The sequence below is a fragment of the Psittacula echo genome (assembly GCF_963264785.1).
Source record: "Psittacula echo genome assembly, chromosome: 5".
Lineage (NCBI taxonomy): Eukaryota > Metazoa > Chordata > Aves > Psittaciformes > Psittacidae > Psittacula > Psittacula echo.
Genome location: NC_137739.1, coordinates 4,818,054 through 4,836,215, shown reverse-complemented (window position 1 = coordinate 4,836,215; position 18,162 = coordinate 4,818,054). Strand labels below are relative to the sequence as shown.

The 18,162-nt window shown below is 44.8% G+C and overlaps 1 protein-coding gene across 1 annotated transcript in view; it reads right to left on the bottom strand.

The window, feature by feature from the left end:
• TTYH3 (tweety family member 3) overlaps positions 1-17,704 on the bottom strand; it is a 74,274-nt gene extending 56,570 nt beyond the window's left edge. The window contains exon 1 of the mRNA XM_080619100.1: positions 17,514-17,704. Within this exon, the coding sequence (XP_080475226.1) occupies positions 17,514-17,636 (123 nt within the window). The 5' untranslated portion in view covers positions 17,637-17,704. The remainder of the gene's footprint in view (positions 1-17,513) is intronic.
• Positions 17,705-18,162: the final 458 nt, after the last annotated feature.

Here is an 18,162-nt window from a genome sequence, read left to right as displayed (position 1 = left end):
AACAGTCAGTCTCGCTAGTCAGCAGCCTTGTGCCTTTGACCTTGAAAACCTTAAACACACTGAAGCCCTCTTTCAGATGGCATCAGCAACACTACTCACGGAGGACCAAACTATAAAGAAGCAGAAGAAGGAAGCACATTTTCTTTCACATTCTAAATTGGCTAACAGTTCTTCCCCTCCTCACACTGTAATCCTGAGCTATGCTTCCCACCAACCCCTTTCTCTTTTGTCTCTAGATAGGTATACTGTAACTACTGTACATTTCTGTGTCTTCTCAATGCTACCTGTAGATTAATAAACTGTGCTTTAGATGAACTCTTTCTGTCCACAAAGAATCACAAGCCAGAAGCACTACAGCCAAAGAGTTGAACAGGTCAAGTTCAGTGTGCTGCAGAGCAACCCAATAAACCTCAAGGGAAAGGCTTCTTCACTCAAAACAACTGTGTGAACACATCCTGGTCACAGTATCAGCATCTAACATGGGTAAAAGCAGCCACCAGAGCAGGAGTCAAACAGTGGTCACACCAGCACCAGCTGAAGAACCAGGCTGCAGTGCTCCCTGCTCACTGGGTCCTTGCATGAAAGTGCGAGGGACTTTTAACTTCTAACCACAAACCAGGATCTTTTCCACCAACATCTTCACAACTACTGACTGGCAGAATAGCAAGTTTTGGATTACAGTGTTTCTCATAAAGAAAAACCCCTAGAGCATAGACTCTTCACTCCACTGATTTGTTTTTAACCTCACATTTGGGATTAGAAACACAGCCCTGATACTCAAACTGCAAGTATGAAGAGAGATCCAGCAAAGGAAGAAGAAATCCAATGGACAACAGCCAGCTGCCTCATCCACTTACCATTATGCACTCATGTAGTGCAGCATTTCAAAGCAACATGAAGCCAGGATAGTCGTAGCCTGAAAACTCTTGGAAAGGATTATTTAATCCAGCCTCCAGACAACATTCAGGCCACAGCCACTGTCAGCTAAGCAGCTGGCCATTCCTGCTATGAATCGTCCTTGTGGTCCCTCGGACCTCTGGCTTGGCAATACATCCAAGATACACCTTGTGGCACTTTGTAACGACTTCAGTATGTTTGCAACATCAGCAAGGTTGGCCACTTCCACTAAAAAAACTTGGCATTTACCAGTCCTCCATGAAATGCTTACAGAAACTTAACATAATTGGGCTATTTAAAACCAGCTGTTAGGGCTGCCACCGGTTCAGCATTCTGGAGTTAGAGGCTGCCCAATGCTGCATGTAGAAACACATGACCTCACCTTTTCTGACTGTTGTGGTTCATGAAGCACCTTTTCATCACACCTACACCAGGAACTGGTGTTTAGTTACTTATTTGCTATTTGCCAACCACCTCCTGCTTTATTTTTAATCCAGTGTCTTTCAGGCCACCACCATGGCTGCATGGACTTTCAAGCCAGCTATCTTGACTGGTGAATCACGTTCCTCAGCTTTATAATAACCTTCTGTGTTAATACCTAGGCTTACCTTCACAGTTAACTTCACATTTGAAAACAGCTCTTCTGAAGCACCAAGTACCTTATTACCTGTGCAGATCTGCAATTTGCTCCCTTGGAATATTATCACAAAGCAGGACTCAGCAGTGTGTAAGCAGAAATCCCCCAGGCTGTTTATGAACTCTCCCATTAAAGATGCCACAGAAGGGAGCCAGGTGGATCTTTTTGCATTTGAGTAGTTTTATACGTATTTTTAAGCCAGGTTGCAGCAGACATTCAACTTGCACTTGAAATATCTCAAACTTAAGATCTACCCTTCCCTACATGGATTTTTTTTTTCTATTCTTTATAAACAGGTATTTGAAAGCTCTGCTTTCAGAGAGCATCCTAATCAGGAACAAAGAGAAGAAAAAACTATAAGCTCCAGTGTAGTATCTCTTACTGAAGCTTATTGTCTAATCATGTGGGGCTGGCAGACATCACTAACTACAGGACCAGCAGTAAAAATACATCCATTGCAGACTCCCTGAAGCTAAAAAGAAGAGAGCCATGTCCTCCTTAGCTCTATCACATCTTTTGTATCACCACTAGAGTTCATGATCCCTTGCCATATACTCAGTTCAGCTCACTAAAAGCGCTACCAACAAGAAAAATAGTTCGGGCAACAATACCGAGTTAGAACCACTCTGACCAACCGCATTAGTGGAGAACATTATCTGACTCCCAGCCTACACAGAAAACTGGATCTTTGACAAGAGACTTTTCACAGCACTTACAGGCTGGCAACAGTTGCCTGGAATTCTTCACCCTTTTAGCAGGTGTTAAAGTTTCTGGGGAAGAGCCAAGCAGTCCTTTTGACTCACTGAAGCAATCGAACCATTTGTTGCATCACCCCAAAACACTGCAAATAGTGAGAGCAATTCACTAGAAAAGTTTTGAGCAGCCCCAAGATAAGATACCCTGAAGCCACAAAGCAAATATGTGCAATAACTCCCATGTCTTCATGATGCTTTTTATTGAATGAAAGCAAGCGGTGCATAAACTGCAGAACACAGCAGAGCAGCGCATCTGCTCAAAGACTTTTACAAAGCATTCAGAAACTGTTCTCACTTAAATCTATGCAGCCTAAAAATCAACCATGATGCCTCTGGCAGTAACTGTGTGCAAGTAAAGTAGCTCTTTCCTTTATGGGTCTGTAAAAGAACTATCGCAAGACACCATTAGTCTTCACTGCAGAATGAGCTAAAGAGAGATGCTTTGGATTTTGCTGGTTCTTCCCATCATCTTTAACAATAAAGCAGCCAGCTCAAGTTTTTACTAAAAAGAAAAAGCAAGCTGGAATATGTATTGAGAAAGCATTTTAACTTAACTGTACAGACATTACCAGTGGGAAAAATGCAGTACCTTGTAGCAGACCAACCTTACCCTCTCCAGACTGGAGAGTAAAGGTGCTCTTGATGGGAGAGCGGAAAGAAGGAAGTTAGAAAAAGAGATAGCTAGCAAAGTCCCCAGTGCCTTCAGTGTTTTAATCATATTAGCTGAGCCAAGGCAGCCTGCCACACTTGCACCTTGAGATCAGTAACAAGCTCTCTACAGGGTTTACCTTGGCTTGCTAATGACACAGATTCACCTTCTTACGGCCTTGTTGTGTTAGTTTAAGGACACAACACACACATCCACGTGTACCCTTTCCCCTCACCCTTATTCTCCCAGTGACATGGCCCCTAGGTGCCATGCAGCATGTGAAGCAGAATACTGCCCTCCGCACATATGGCATTGTATTTACCCTTCTTTGCTCCACATTAGTGAGGGTATTTACATGAGGTGATACTTCCTTCCTAAATTCTTTGTACTTGCATCCTTACTAGGCATCATAATCCTGTTTATGACATGCTGGTTACTCTGGAAGTTATTCTAATGTCATTAAATTATACCTTCAGGTAGAAAATATGTAAGTGAAGCAACACGTGCAGGTTTTTGCATACGTGATAGTGCAATCCCACATGTAATGACTAGGAGCTTTAACAGTAGCTTGCGGACACAGAATATGACCACAAGGAATGGCATGTCATTGTGTTTTCATTTGGTTTTCCCCTTTTTCTTGTCACTGGCTCCCCCACTACTTAATTTCAGACACTGCCCTACAGTTGAACAGTACAATCCCAGCCACTTTCCCAAGGACCCTGCACTGAAAACACTGCCTCCTTAGTCCACAGATCAGGGTGAAAGAAGTGACAAGATCATACAACCAAGCTCCACAACTCTAACTGCCCTTTTGTTGATCACTGTCCTTTATAGAGCAAGGATTCAGAGAACAGAAGCAAAAGAGACAGACCGTCTCAGATCTGACACGCTTGGTGAGGCGCATGACTTACCCAGCTCGAGCTAGCAGGGCAGGACAGTGTACGTGCTTGGAATGTGTAACCCCACTTGGAAACCTATTTACCACAGGCACAGGCATAAGGGGTTATCTGAGTGCTGCCTCAAAGTTAAATACATGACAGCTAAAACTGCAACACAAATAGCCTAAAGACCCCAGTCCTTGCAAGCAGCTGGGAATCAAACAAGACACTTTGCAACCTACCAAGACCCCACTCAGTAGCACTGGAGGAGCTTTAGATCCGTAAAGCCAGGACTGTACAAGGAGCCAGCACCCTGAGTACAGCACTGATGCTCACATGCAGTGGCTACCAGCATTCCCCAAACTGATGGTATGTACGTACACCTACCTCTAAACTCTTCCTGGCCTATAGCACAGTTTCAGCCATCAGGACATTTATCTAGATCAAGTGATACAGAAATACTGTAGTAGAACCCAAAGAGCCATTGCATAATCCAAGCCACAGCTGCATCAAGAGCAAGATTCTTATCCTGGTATAGTTAATGTTTTGACTACAAGAAGAGTATGTAGCTTTCAGTTAACATCAAGCTTTGCACCATGTAATACTTCCTTTACTGCAGCATTAGAACAATGCTGCAGTTCTGTTTCACATGTGTCCTCTTCTAACAAAAAATGTTCCTCACTGAGCCAAGGACCACATTATAGTTTCCCGAAGCTCTCAGGGCTGTTCACAGTTAGCCTTTGTTCACAGCACATGGCAGAAACCATATGCTGACCAAGGTCCAAGGGCAGCTACACAGAAAATACTCAGGATCTCTGCTGTCCCAGAAGCGACCAGTGACTTGTTGGAAGGCAACAGTATGTCAAAAGCTCGTTGAGTACATCCCCATGGACGAAAATCTTGTAGGACTAATTTCAGGCTCAAAGAAGTAGTGGTGTATGTGTTTGTGAGTAGGAAGTAAAGAACTAAACTGCTTCTGGATCCCATCAGAAGGCATGGCTGTGAGAAAGCTCAGCAGTCACTACATCAGACACCAAGCAGCAAATTTCACTTTGGAAAAGAGATAGAGATGTGCCTTTGAACGTGAACCTTGATGAGCATTCAAGGCCTATCCGTTCTTTCTTAGGAACCTCGCATTTCATTTATTGCACCAAAAATCAAGACCCCTCTTACTGAAGCCAGCACAAGTAAACCAAACCTAATAATTAAGTTAGTGCTGAAAGTCCTGCCCATAGGTTATACCTGCAGAACTGCATTTCACCTGTTGGATATGCCACTGCTGCGGTACAAGAGGTACATCTCCTCCCAGGACAAAGTGTAGCTGACACCAGCAGAAGATGATTCAGATCTACCCATCAAACTTGGATCTGCAGTCCTGTTCAGCACTGAGAGCACATTAAGAGGTGAGTCAATCGCAGGCAGAAGACAATAGCTAGCAAATAGCTATTAAATGTATTTAGGAGCAGTAATAAGACACGCAGCAGTCTCTCAGAGCATTTCCCTGAGAACAAAATTAACAGCAATGAAATACTATAACAGCAAACTGAATTTTAATAGCTGCAACAAAACCCACACAAACACTGAAAAGGTTGAAAGGGCACTCAAGTGAGACACACATGTGACCCAGCAAGCAGATGCCTCAATAAGAATTTTGGACTTAAGATACAAGTACACAGACAAGAAGAATGAACATGCCAAGGGGGGATTAGGGTAACAAGATCCCCATACCTTATCATCATCATCTGCTGGGAGAGGAGGCAAGTTCACAGCTTGTCCCTTCCTCCTTTTTCCATAACCTCCACATCACCCAAGGCAAAAGCTAAGCTGCACTAATAAAAACAGCAGAGCTAGCATAAACTGTCCAACCTTGTTATTTACACCTCAGCAGAATGCTCCCAGCATCTACTATCACTCACACAGCTTCTCCAAGAGCTGCCTGCTAACACACAGGCATTGGAAGCAAGTCCCAAAGTACCACTTGTCTACATGGAGAATTTTGTCATCAGCACTGGGCATGTTTTATAATCAACACCTTTAATGTACCACTTATTATTAAAGTGCTTAAAATGCAGAAGAGCTCATGTTTGAAGAGAATTTAACTTGCAGTAGGTCAAGCCAAAAATAGCTCAAAAAACCTTTGAGCTTTGAGACAATCCCTGCAGTGATCAAGAGGTTCAACTGCTAGAGCACTTCAACCTGTCCCAGAACATGGTCTCCGAGACAAGGATCTTTACCTGGTTGTACTGATGAGAATGAAAGGCTATTTTAACTTTGTAATTTTGTTGCTCCCACTAATTTGTCTACTCAGGCTGATTCAACATCTGTTGTTTAAATACATATATTTATACATGTCTTGGATATATACATATATGAGGAATGGCCAGTGATCCAGTGGCCTCAGAGACCAAGGATGCACAATGCTCAATGCACTACCCAGTCTCATAAGCAAACAATAACTCAGACTGCATGGGGAGAGGATGAGAAGGTCAAACAGAAGAAATCAGTCACATTCTGAAATACTAAAGAACAGACAGGAAGCATTGTACAGTGCTTCTAAAATAGCACTTTCATCTGAAGTAAAGGCTTCTGTTTAGCTACAGTAGTGTCAAGCAAATCATTCCATCTTCACTGGATGTGCTATCTGTGATTTCCACTAAACCCAGACAGAAAAAGACCCAAAACACAGCTGATCCATTTTTTCCTGCCACCTACTACAACTGAAGCAATTTCCCTCTTAAGAGAGCATGAACATTAATACTTGCCATTGACTAGAAGTACTTCTAGCCTTGCGCAACAGCTACCACTTACTCAAGTCCGAGGCGTTCAGCCTAACCTTACTCAAGTTCAAACCTTAAGGGGAAAAAAAGCAAACCTATCTGCCAGTCACGTTTTCAGGGTCTACCGCTGCATTCACAGTGATTGTAGCTACAAGTGGAGTTGCAATACGGTAGAAATAAGAAGTCCTTCCCTGAAGTCCTCTCAGCATTCCCTGTAGTTCTCCCCTGAAAACAAATCAAAAAACACAAGGCACAAGTATTTCGAAGTTACCAGAAGTAGCGCAAACTTCTCTCGGAAGATCCTGGGCATCTGCTGCCAGTGGTCACCCACAGAGGTTACTTCTGAAAATTACCTTCCTTCATATTTCAGAAACCAGAAGAGATCACAAAATAATGGAAGTTCACCATTTCCTTTTTCCCCTCAGAAGACTCAAGAAAAGTACCTGGTACTTTTTGTTGTCAAACACTCAGCCATTCCCCACCAAAACAGCAGAGCTAGCACTGTTTGCAAAGCCTGCAACTGCTCCTGTTACACTCTTATTCCTAAAGAGAAACTCCTTCAGGTGCTAAAGTTTGCTAAAGACGCCGTGTAATTTCTCATTAGATTCTCCTTCCTCTTTTCTTTCCTCGCATTATTACACCCCCCAAGGAAAACTATATCTATAAGCAGGACAACTCCACCCTTTCCTCTTAGTTCAACACCAGGAGGCAAGATTCAGCCAGCGGTCAGCCGCTACACACTCTCAACTTCTTCTTTCTTTTCTCTGCCCTTCCATGTTCCTCACCAAACACCAAACCGATGAAGAGCTCCCCACATCTGCATTTGCCAAAACCCCATGATTTCTGCAATTGATGCAGCACAGCTTATTACAGCTTCAAACCGTTCCTAGGCACTGATAATTATAAGCCCATGGCTGGGTGTCTAATTAAAGGAGGAATGAATTAATGAGTTTTACCAAAGGCTTTTGAGTCACCATTATAATTCTCACCCTTAATCAGCAGCAGGACACTCAAAGGACAGCACAAGCAGGATCAAGAGAGGAGAGGGGGGAAATAAACCACCCCCAGCTGATGCTTCCCTGGTCACGTTCCTCTCCAACATGTCACTGTCATTCAGACCCGGACAGCCAGATCAAACCCAGCAGGAAAACGCCTGGGCCATTTGGACAGCTGAATACAAAAACGCTTCCTGAAGCTGCCACAAAACACACACCAGCCTTTGAATGCCGAGCAGCAGCGAGATGCCAGGCGAGAGGCTCTGCAGAGCGCTGACTCCACTGCTTTCATTCATCCACAGCCCCAGCCCCCACCCAGCGCCAACAATTACAGTTCAGTCTCAGGCTCCCAAGGAGGCAGAAATTGAAAACACGTTTTCATTGAAGCACAGCTTGAATTTCATGAATTCCATTACTCTCAGCTTTCTCAGCATTTCCTGGAGTGAATACTGTAAAACAAGGGAGAAAAGGGGTAGGAGGAGCCGTATGCAAGGTGGGAATCGTATGCCACCCCTCTGACCATGCCAGTCCGTGAAGTGACTACAGAGAAGCAACATAAAGAGCTATTCCTAAACGGGAGAAAGTAAGTATATGCCAAACCTAAGCTTAGGAAGGAAGCAAAGTAACAAACTGCCAGAGGCCTCAGAACAGTAACAACATCCCTTACAAGGAGCGCTTAAACGGCAACGCTACAGGCACAGCCCACATGCAAAGCACTACAACTTCAGCAACGCAACAGAAAACGTCTCTTTAGTAGACTGCAGAAAACTAGTGCAGCAAGTATCAAAATCACCAGTTTATCAGCTACAGGAACTAGAGCACAATGTTAAAGTGCAAGAAAGAGCACGAAGCACAGTGAGGTCGTACTCTGCCCACCACATTATTCAATAACCTTCTATTCAACGCTAAAGCAATTATAATCAGAGAAAACAGGTACCACCAAACAATGGGTCACTTTTTCCACACGTACAGTTGTAACCCAGTCAACCTGGGGATTATTCAGGTTTGCTAATTAACACCCTATGGAGAACTTTGATACCATTAGCAATACTCTTCAGGGTTCCTTCACCAACATTGTTTTCCCTCTCCTCTCCCCCCCATCAGCTTGGACTTTATCTTAGGGAGCATTACATCATCTGCTGCACCAAGACCTCCTTGTAACAGACACCATTATGCAATTGAAGTGCCTCCATTTGGATTTTGGTGTTATTTTGGATTTCAGTGTTGAATAGAAGGCTTGTTTAAATTCCCTGCATGAACAGCAGCATTTTATAGCCTGAAAAGGGTGTCCATGCACAGACACCAACACTGGCATAACAACGTGTCTGAATGTGTTATACATTTGTGAAACATTCATTCCCCACATTCCCATTTCCCCTTGTCCAGGAATAAGTCTGGCATTGTTAGGACTGATCAGCAATATCTTTCATCCTTAATTTCACACTACAAAGGACTTTCATGCATATGCACGTGTGGCACCATTCTGAGACGTATCAGCCAGAAAAAGCATTTAGCAGTGACCGAGGAAATCATAATCCAAGGGTACAGCTCCAGTTTAAGTGAGGGCAAAGGGGAGTGTGAACCCTTTCCCTGGCTGGTTTCAATGCCGCTCTTACTACTGACCAAGAAAATGCTCATTTGTTAAAATAGGGACTTAGAAGTCTGGCACACATCACATCTGCTGAAGCAAGCAACCTGATAACCATGTGAAAGCACACATTATGATGTTACCCTCATATTCAAGTGCTTAGGGAAGGGAATCCGTACAAGTATTGTGACTGAGTTATACCAACTGCTGTGTCCATGTATTGCACACTAACCTACTTCCCCCCCCCCCTCGCCCCCAGAGAATAATACCCTTGCAGCTTTAAGCACAAATGACTACTTTGCAAGAACATGCACTTTTGTGGCTTACTAAACCCTAAAGCTCAAAATTATAAGATCAGACACAAAAACTACAAGTGGCTTATTACCCAGAAATGTAAAAAACCCAAAACAATGCAAAAAGAAGTCTGAAACAAAGCCTTTGCAGCATGAAAGTGCACTGTGCTCTGCTCTTCCTAGTTCATCTGAGGAGAAAATCAGAAAGAGCGAGCATCAGCCTGGCACTGCCTCACAGTGACTATTCACTAGATACCTGCAGACCTTTTCACCATGCAGGAAAAGTTATTTCTCATTTGGGGATAAACCCAAAGAATTCCTAGCTTTTCACCACTGCAATACAACCAACAGCCTCAGCCTCTCCTTGAAGTGGAAGGGAAGAGAAGGATTTCTAACAGGGATGGCTTTTTTCTGTTGGACTGTCATCTGAGTGCATTCCCAGCACTACAGATCTTTCATGAACTTGATCCTCCTTGATTTTAGCTTGCCTGCCTTCCTCATCATCACCTTAAACAAAGAACTGGTAGGATGACATGCCCAGAAACTACAGCCAGCCTTGCTGAAAGAAGAGCAGGTTTACTGGGGTTTGGTTTTGTTATTAGAATTATTAGAGTCAACTCTCCAGCAGACATCTATATGACTCTTACCCATGTCTTAAAAGTGAGAATTAAAGTTCACTACAGAAGGTAACCCTGTTATACTCCAAAGTTACTCAAGTCTCGCCTGAACCTCAGAGCAAGAATTCCCAGATATCACACCTCTTCCCCCAGCTATGGGAATTACATTCAGTTGAAAACAAGCCAAGTTCTCCTACCCACTCAGGGGGAATGGGAAATCTCAACGTAACTGGTGGAAAGTTTACTACTGAAACAGAACCAAGAGGAGAACTGACAGCTGCAAACAACATGCTGACTCCCCTCCATCTCAAGAAAAACAAGACTGAGCACCATCTTACTCAGTGCTAGCTTGCAGCCATCCAAGTGTATTCACTTGACATCAAAGAACCTAAAAGAATGGCTTCAAGAGAAGCATTAACCATCACTGCTTAGTCTTCAGCATGCTGATCCTTACAGGTATGGAAGTGTCCCCACAAAGGAGTCACATAGACCTCACCAGGCAAGCTCTGCCACACCACAATCTCTTACCACATCAACACAAATAGCATGAACCATCGGTTCTGCTCTTCACCCTTTCCATCAGCAATTGTGCTTGTGGGAGTAAGAAGTGAGGGTGATGAGGTGTAAAATTAGCCATATCCTAGAAGAAAAAGGAGGAAAAAACAGGAGAGAGGGAGAGAAAAAACAAAGAAATGCCAAGGGACTGCTAGTCCCTCCAACTATCTATTTTTAAGACACGTATGACAAGAAACCTGATGTGACAAAGAGCCATAACTTTTGTCTATCTCATTTTCAATAGACAGATTTTTGTTTACAGGTTCAAAAATGTATCTAACCCCAAAACACAAATAAAAGATCAAGACTTCTGGCACAGCCCCTTAATCCATGCTCAAAACCCTGGGATTAAGTCAGAGGAACGCACCTGACTTCCCAACCCTTTATCTCCAGGTCATGCCAAATGGGACATGTTCTTCTGAGTCTGAATTTCTCACTTTCCCTAATAATGAAAAATAAGGACCACTGAAAATCCGCACCAACACCTGCTTGAAGCACTGCTTGTTTTCTTGGATCACCACTGAAACAGGCTTTTCGTTAACCTGAAGAGTGTGGATTTTCCTCTGCTGAAAAAAGGCATTAAGAATTGAGAGGAATTAGAAAACAAAAAGGGAACAGGCAGTTAAGACTGATTTTGATTAGTCCTTTCTTCAGGACGCAAGCGACCAGGCTTCGCAGCTGGACACCAAGATAAGCTTACAAAGTAGCAGTTTCATTTTGGTGGCAAATGGGTGGTTAGAGACCCCCATCTGCATTTTCAGTTCCTGTTTAGATTCTTGTTTTTCCAAAGCAAATGCAAAATGTAAGGTTCTTAACAGTCAGCTCCTTCAAACTGAGAAACACTTGTGTGCACACACGTAACTATAATACATAGGCAGCACTCAGAGCAGGTGGATGCTTTACCCAAGATTTAATTCACAAGTACTTAAATGCAGACTAGGAGACATAAGCTGTTACACTTGTGTAGAAAAAAAAAGATAAAAATAGAGGATTTTCAAGAGGACAAATGTCATCTCGGTGCAGAAGCATCAAGGTGTCAGTGGCTGGTCCCCACCTGACCAGACTAATGCTTTTAACTCTAGTTCTACTCTTCCAAGTAAGATCAACACAATAGCTTCAGAGCACCACACGCTGCACAGAGGTCTCATAAGAGTGGGAAGCTCACCAGGCCTGGCAAAAGCATCCTCTCTGTGCAGGATTAATACTTGCAGGATTCTACCCAGATGAAGCAAGCATGGTTTACATCTTTGCACATTTGCTTGCATTGCCTTCCCTCTTCCCTTCATGTCTCACGTTTCTCCAAGTCACCTTTTACCACTCTCTGCTTACTTTGGTCTGCTAAAACCATACATTCAGAACAGTTTTTGACTAGAGTAAGGTAACCTACAGTCAGGGCTTCCAGAAACTGTCAGTTCTCAGGAGACCATCTGAAAATGTAGCAGCACAGCATGGGTCAGCAAAAAAACGTAAGGCTGCAGACAGAAAGCTGGCAAAGGCTGACTTTTTTCCTGTCTGTGTACCATATGCTGCTGCATGATTGGATGCATGGTCAACAGAAATCATTGTTGTCTAACTTTGGTAAAAATCAGCCATCAAAAAAAGTCTTGATTCTGTATTTTTGGTTATTCCTTATGCTACAGTTGCCTCGTAAAGGCAGAATAAAGGAGTCAGTCTAAAGCAGCAATTTGCTGATAAGAGGTATTACTGCATGGTTACTCATGCAACTGGGACTGATGACTAAAGGGAAGAGGGGATTTACCATCACTTCTTAGAAACCTAAAAGCAACTTCAATTTCATTAGAAAACACTGGATTCTACTAACCAGTGTCACCTAACCTTTCTGGAAATATGAGCAAACTAGTGCTACAGCAGGATCAGACCTTGGAAAGGGCCCATCTGTTCTTGAAAGAAAGAAACCTTCAGTCCAACCTCTTTAAGAAAGGCACATTACCCTCTGACTTTGAGCCAACTAGACAAAACCACGTCATCCAACTTGACTAATACACATGTTTCTAATTTACAGAAAGACTCTCGGTTTCAGAATTGAAATAAGATGCCAGTACAGTAGAGGAAGTTCTAACACAATCTCTATAACCCAAGTTTTTTGGCAGTTTTAGGCTCCATCACATTTCTCCAGCCAAGGAATACTTCCAAAGATGACATTAGTTGTTATGTGTAAGGAAACAGTCTCACAAAGCCAGAGAGTACCTGACAATTAATTCCTTGCTGAATCTTTGGCTACAGGCTCAAATACACATGCCTTGGATTAGAGTCTGCAAGCCAAAAAAAGGGAAGCATCATTGGGTTTACACAGGACCTTTCACTGCTGGATCCACCTTCAACACACACATTGGTAGAAAAAGAACACAAAAGCACTGACAGATGTATGATAGGAAACTCCTGGGTGACAACACTAAAAAGACCAAGGACTAATACACACTCCTGTTCTTATCAATGCTTCCTTTAGCATGGTTCTGCATCTTAATTGGTATGAATCAATCATCCAATCTTTTTGCCAAAGCACATTCAGTTGCCATTACACCTACTACCCGTGCATTTGCAGTTCTGACTCTCACAGAAAAAAGCATGAGAGTGGTACAAGGCAAGAGTTTCAAAGATGCTGGAGAATTTGTTTTATTCCAGCCTGATTCACACATAAGCCATGCATTTACACAGATTCAGGTCAACATTGCCATTTCCCGGCTATTAAGGAAAAGCACAAATTCAAGTCAATGTGCTCTGTAGCTTAGCTTTTACAGCCTCTTTTCTTCACTGTTTGTCGTACGCTTCTTGGCACACTGGGACTTAAGAGCTACAATAAAGTATTGCAGGCTCCTTTTCTGTCAGTACCAAAGACACCCTCTCTCAAGCACGTATCCCATTACCTGTTGTTGTGCTGTATTAAAAAGCTATTCAGCTATTCTTTGCAGCGTGTAACCTCCATGCTATCTCAAGGCCCTTAACCAACACTACCCTGAGAAATAAAGTGAATTCAATGCCATGCAACTGAGTCACAAGTAGAAGTACTTATATTACTAAAGAGATTAAACTAATGATAGTTGCTGTCTCAGGACCATCTTACTGGCCTGATTAACTGAGCTGCAAAGCAAGTGGACAGTACTGGTAAGATCATCATCATTTGCTCAGCAGCAAAAGGCACAGAAACCAGAACTGGCATTAGCATGGTGCTGTCAGAAGGAACACAAGCTTTGCTCCATTTTTACATTCCCTTCACTCCAGAGTTTGTGACTCACTACACAATGAAAAGGCTTTGCAGAGCACTGCAGTATGACTCAGATGAGAGTATAGCCAGAACAAAACTGTTCATATCAAGATATCTTCAACCCCAATGATCCATGGGAGGATTAGGAAACAAACTGGTCTGATAAGATCCTCTATGGGGATGATTCTACGGGAATGACTCCACGGAGCAAGTCCTGCAAGCAGCACATAAAGACAGCTCTGACAGGACTCAGAAGCATGCCAAACCCCCTGGAGAAGAAGGATCACAACCCCATTCTACACTGCAGCTCAGGTCCATTACCCCAGAAAAAGGAAAGAACTAGTTATACTGCTGTCCACAGCTTGTCATGACAGAAGCATCTGAAGGACACGCGTATACACATACATTTTTAAAGAATCCAGTCCAGAGAGGAAAGGATCTCTCCACTTGCACACACTGTTCTAACCCAATGCAACATGATACGCGGTGGGAGAAGATAAGAAGTAAGTAATATTAACGAGAGAGCATTATGGAGACTGACTCAGGTGACAGAGGTACACAGCCAAAACCTGCAGCTGCACTGATCTCAGCCCTTGGCAGCAACATTGCCCTAAGTACTTCTCATGCTCTCAAACAAAAGGAGGAAGCCCCTGTAGTTGGTACACAATAGACAGAGCTGCCTTGAGACAGGCCGGTGCACAGTGGGTGTCCCTCCTGCTCTGAGAAAAGGGACTACATCGGACAGAATGGAATAACTAGTCATCAGATCGACATCATCTAGATACCCCCCATCATCCAGAGTCCCAGAAGACATAACAAAGACCTAGACTTCAAAGACCAGCAGTACATGCTTATCTATGAGTTACGTGTGCTCCAGAGAGGGTTCAGGGGACAATAACTTGTCTGCTGCTTCAGTGGAATAGCGGCTTGTGCATTACAGTAATCCTTGCTAGGTAGAGGTGGAAAGCCTGTTAAATCTGCAGCCTCCTCACCTGCAAGGAACACGTGGCACTGCAACAAGTGCCATGACAACATTCAAATCCAAGTCACCGTATTTCGCTTTCGGTTGAAGTGAGATGTTCAGCTGATGCACAAGTTCAAAGCCTATCATCAAAACAAGAGTACAAGGAAAAAGGTAGGTCTTTACCAAGAGGTTACTAAAGAAAACAGGTTTAGAAGGAAAACAGTGTTTTCCCTTGGTCATGGGCTGGGAAATCTTTTCTAGACGAGCAGTGAAAAATCAGAAAGGGTACATTACTTATTTCCTTATAACAAGTCAGAATGAGAACAGGCAACGAGCCTTGCTGTATGCTTACTTATGACAAGAGCCCAGCTACCCAATGACTTGAAGTCATGGAAACTTAAAGGTATTTTCAGTTTAGTAAAGGTAATCCTTCCTTACTATAGCTGGGACACTGTGCTTTCCCATCCTCATTAACTCCCAGCTAGCATCCCCCACTGACCTCTCCAGCCACTGGAGACCTCAAATGCAGTGTGCAGTTTAACAGTCTATACTTAAGAATGGGGGTATCAACCACTAATGGAACAGAAAACAAAAATACCCACACAATTTGTGTCAGTTTTTCTTACAAAAAAAAAAAAATAATAAAGAAATATATGCAGAATTTAAATTAAAAAATTGACAATCTCACCTGCTTAATATAAAAGGTTCCTAAAGAAAAGGGGAAACTATACCAGCACAGGCTGCGAACAGAGGAATCCATAACAAAGCTAACAGAAAATGCTCAAACCCAAAAGGCCTTCAGAAAAATTTAAAGCATGAGAGAGCCTTTAGCATAATAGTTCCCACTCCAGGATTAAGTTTCTTTGTTTCACTGCATTAGAATTAATCTACATGGCTATGAACTCCGGAGTCAACTTGCAGAGCCACAGCAGCTTCGTTATGCAACCAGCGACACTGATCACCCAGGCTGTGTTACTGGAGCCTGCTTGCTACCCTTCACCAACCCCCAAAACAGCAAAGCTGCTGCTGCTGCTCCTCAAATCGTTCTCTTGACAACAGATGCTTCAGTAATCCACACATTCAGGTTTGGATTTGATAAGATGTTTTCTTGGGAGCTGATGTTAAGACTTAAAAGGCCATTTACTGCTGTGCAAGAAGCCTTAATATCATCAAGGGAGGGGAGGCAGCTACACAGGAGGAGAGCAGCAGAAGGCTTTAAGTCAGAAGATGATTACTATAGAAAAATTATCTGACAAATGAACACAGCCCCAGATTGTTGCAAGGAATGCTTTTAAGCAATTTAAGCAAAACCAATACATCTGCTGTCTATTCAAAGGTCAATGAGTGCTTGTTTCATGATAACACACTCCCAAGAATATCCTTCCATGAACTCTTTAACTTTTGATCTTCAGCATCTCATATCCCTTGTTGTAAGGGCAGCTACCCTCTGAGGTCAGTGAAATGCAGTTAAGCTGCTGTGCAGCATTACATCTGTGTGTGGCCATCTTGAACTCTGCTAAGCCAAAGGAACTAAAACAAATTAACAAATTGAAGCCCCAAACACAAAAGTTAGGTCAAAAGTCTGCTTTTACTGGTTTAAGGATGTTTCTCTGTATCTACCCATTGCTCTTTAACCTCTCACATTTTGCCCTAGCTTCAGCCCACAGATCTGTTCCTCTGTTTAAAACAAAAAGCCAAACCATACTGCTTTCTAAAGTATTTCTAATACCTTTTACTCCTAGGATGAATGGGAACTGTTTAGATGCTCCAGCCTTTCTGCCTGTGTGCATGTTAGCTTGTTGTGTATATAGGACACTGCAAGTATCTTCAGAAAAGCAAAATGGTGTTTTCAAAACCAGAGATCGTGGCAAAACAAGGCAGCAGAGCCACTGCAGCTCTGTTCCAAGATGACAGCAGAGAACACAGATGTTAGAGCACACAGATTCACTCCACAATCATTTTAATTACATGCCTAGCCAACCAAGCACAGGCTAAGCAGCATTAATGGAAAAAAGGCAGCACACGAGTACTCCGAGAGCATCTTCCTGTACACTTGATGCTAACGCCGCTCTCGTGCATTAAGTCATCTGTTTTCCAGCAGGCAGGCAGTCGGTTTTGGAATGCGCTGCTGGCCTCTCCGCAGGTCGTGGCAGTGCGGGGCTGGTTGAAGAGCGGTCATTGCTGCTGCATGGGGCAGAGCGGGTATCCTCAGCGATGATGGGTTATGATCCAGCCAGCGGGATGTGGCCGGGACAGTGGCTTCGCCTGGACACCATGGCTTGGCAGCAGCGCAGGAACCTGGCGAGGGCATTTGGCCAGGGCTGCCTCCTGCTTCCCCTTCCAGGGCATCCTTTCACCATTTCCCAAGAACAACTTGGGTTTCCAGCACGCTGGAAGCGGCCCGGGGCTCCTGCCCACCCCGCTGGGGGGGGGTGACAGCTTCCTGCCCCCGGCCCAGGCCAGCAAGACCCTCAACCCCAGCCCAGCGGGGAGGCAGCCGCCCCATGAGGTGGCCGTGCACCATACGGAACAGTGCGGGCCGGCACCCACCCGAGCGCCCCAAACCCCCTCCACAGCCCAGCGGGCCGAGTCCCCAGCCTTGCACAGCGAACACCCCCGGCCCAGGCTGTGCGGAGCCCCCCCACAGGACACAGACCCCCACACACACCCCGTACGGGGACCTACCTGCTGGTACTCGGCGTCGTGCGGTCGGAAGTCGGCGGAGGTGAGCTCCCAGCGCAGGCTGAGGTGCGGCAGGCGGTGCAGCAGGCTCACCCACCAGGGCGGCGAGTAGCTGACGCCCGCCATGCCCGCCGCGCCTGGCCTCACCTCACCCCGACCCGCCGGCCATGGAGCGCCGCTGTCCGCCTGACTCCCTCCTCACCGGCTGCCCCTCATGGCCGGCACCCCCCGCCTCCTGCCTGCCTCCTCCCTCCCGCCGCGCCGCTCGCTCCCTCTTTGTTCGCAGAGAGGCTCCACCGCCTCCGCGCCCGGCACCGCCCGCCCGCTCCCATTGGCGCCGCCGGGTCCCGCCCCGCCCGCCCACCGCGGCCCCGGGCCCACGGCTCAGGTGGCCTTTGGAGAGGCCGGGCCGGGTTCGTGCCCCAGCGCACCGGGGTCGCCACCGCGACTCGTGCCGTAACATGGCGCCTGGGCGCATGGAGGTGCGTTGCAGAGGCCCCCCAAGGCATCAAACCTACAGCAGCATCAAAGGATGTCCCCTTTGCTCAGACCAGCACCTTCCCCTCCAAAATAACTCCAAAATGGATTCAACTGCTTAGAGTCACAGAATCAACTGCGTTGGGAGAGACCTTTAAGATCATCGAGTGCAACT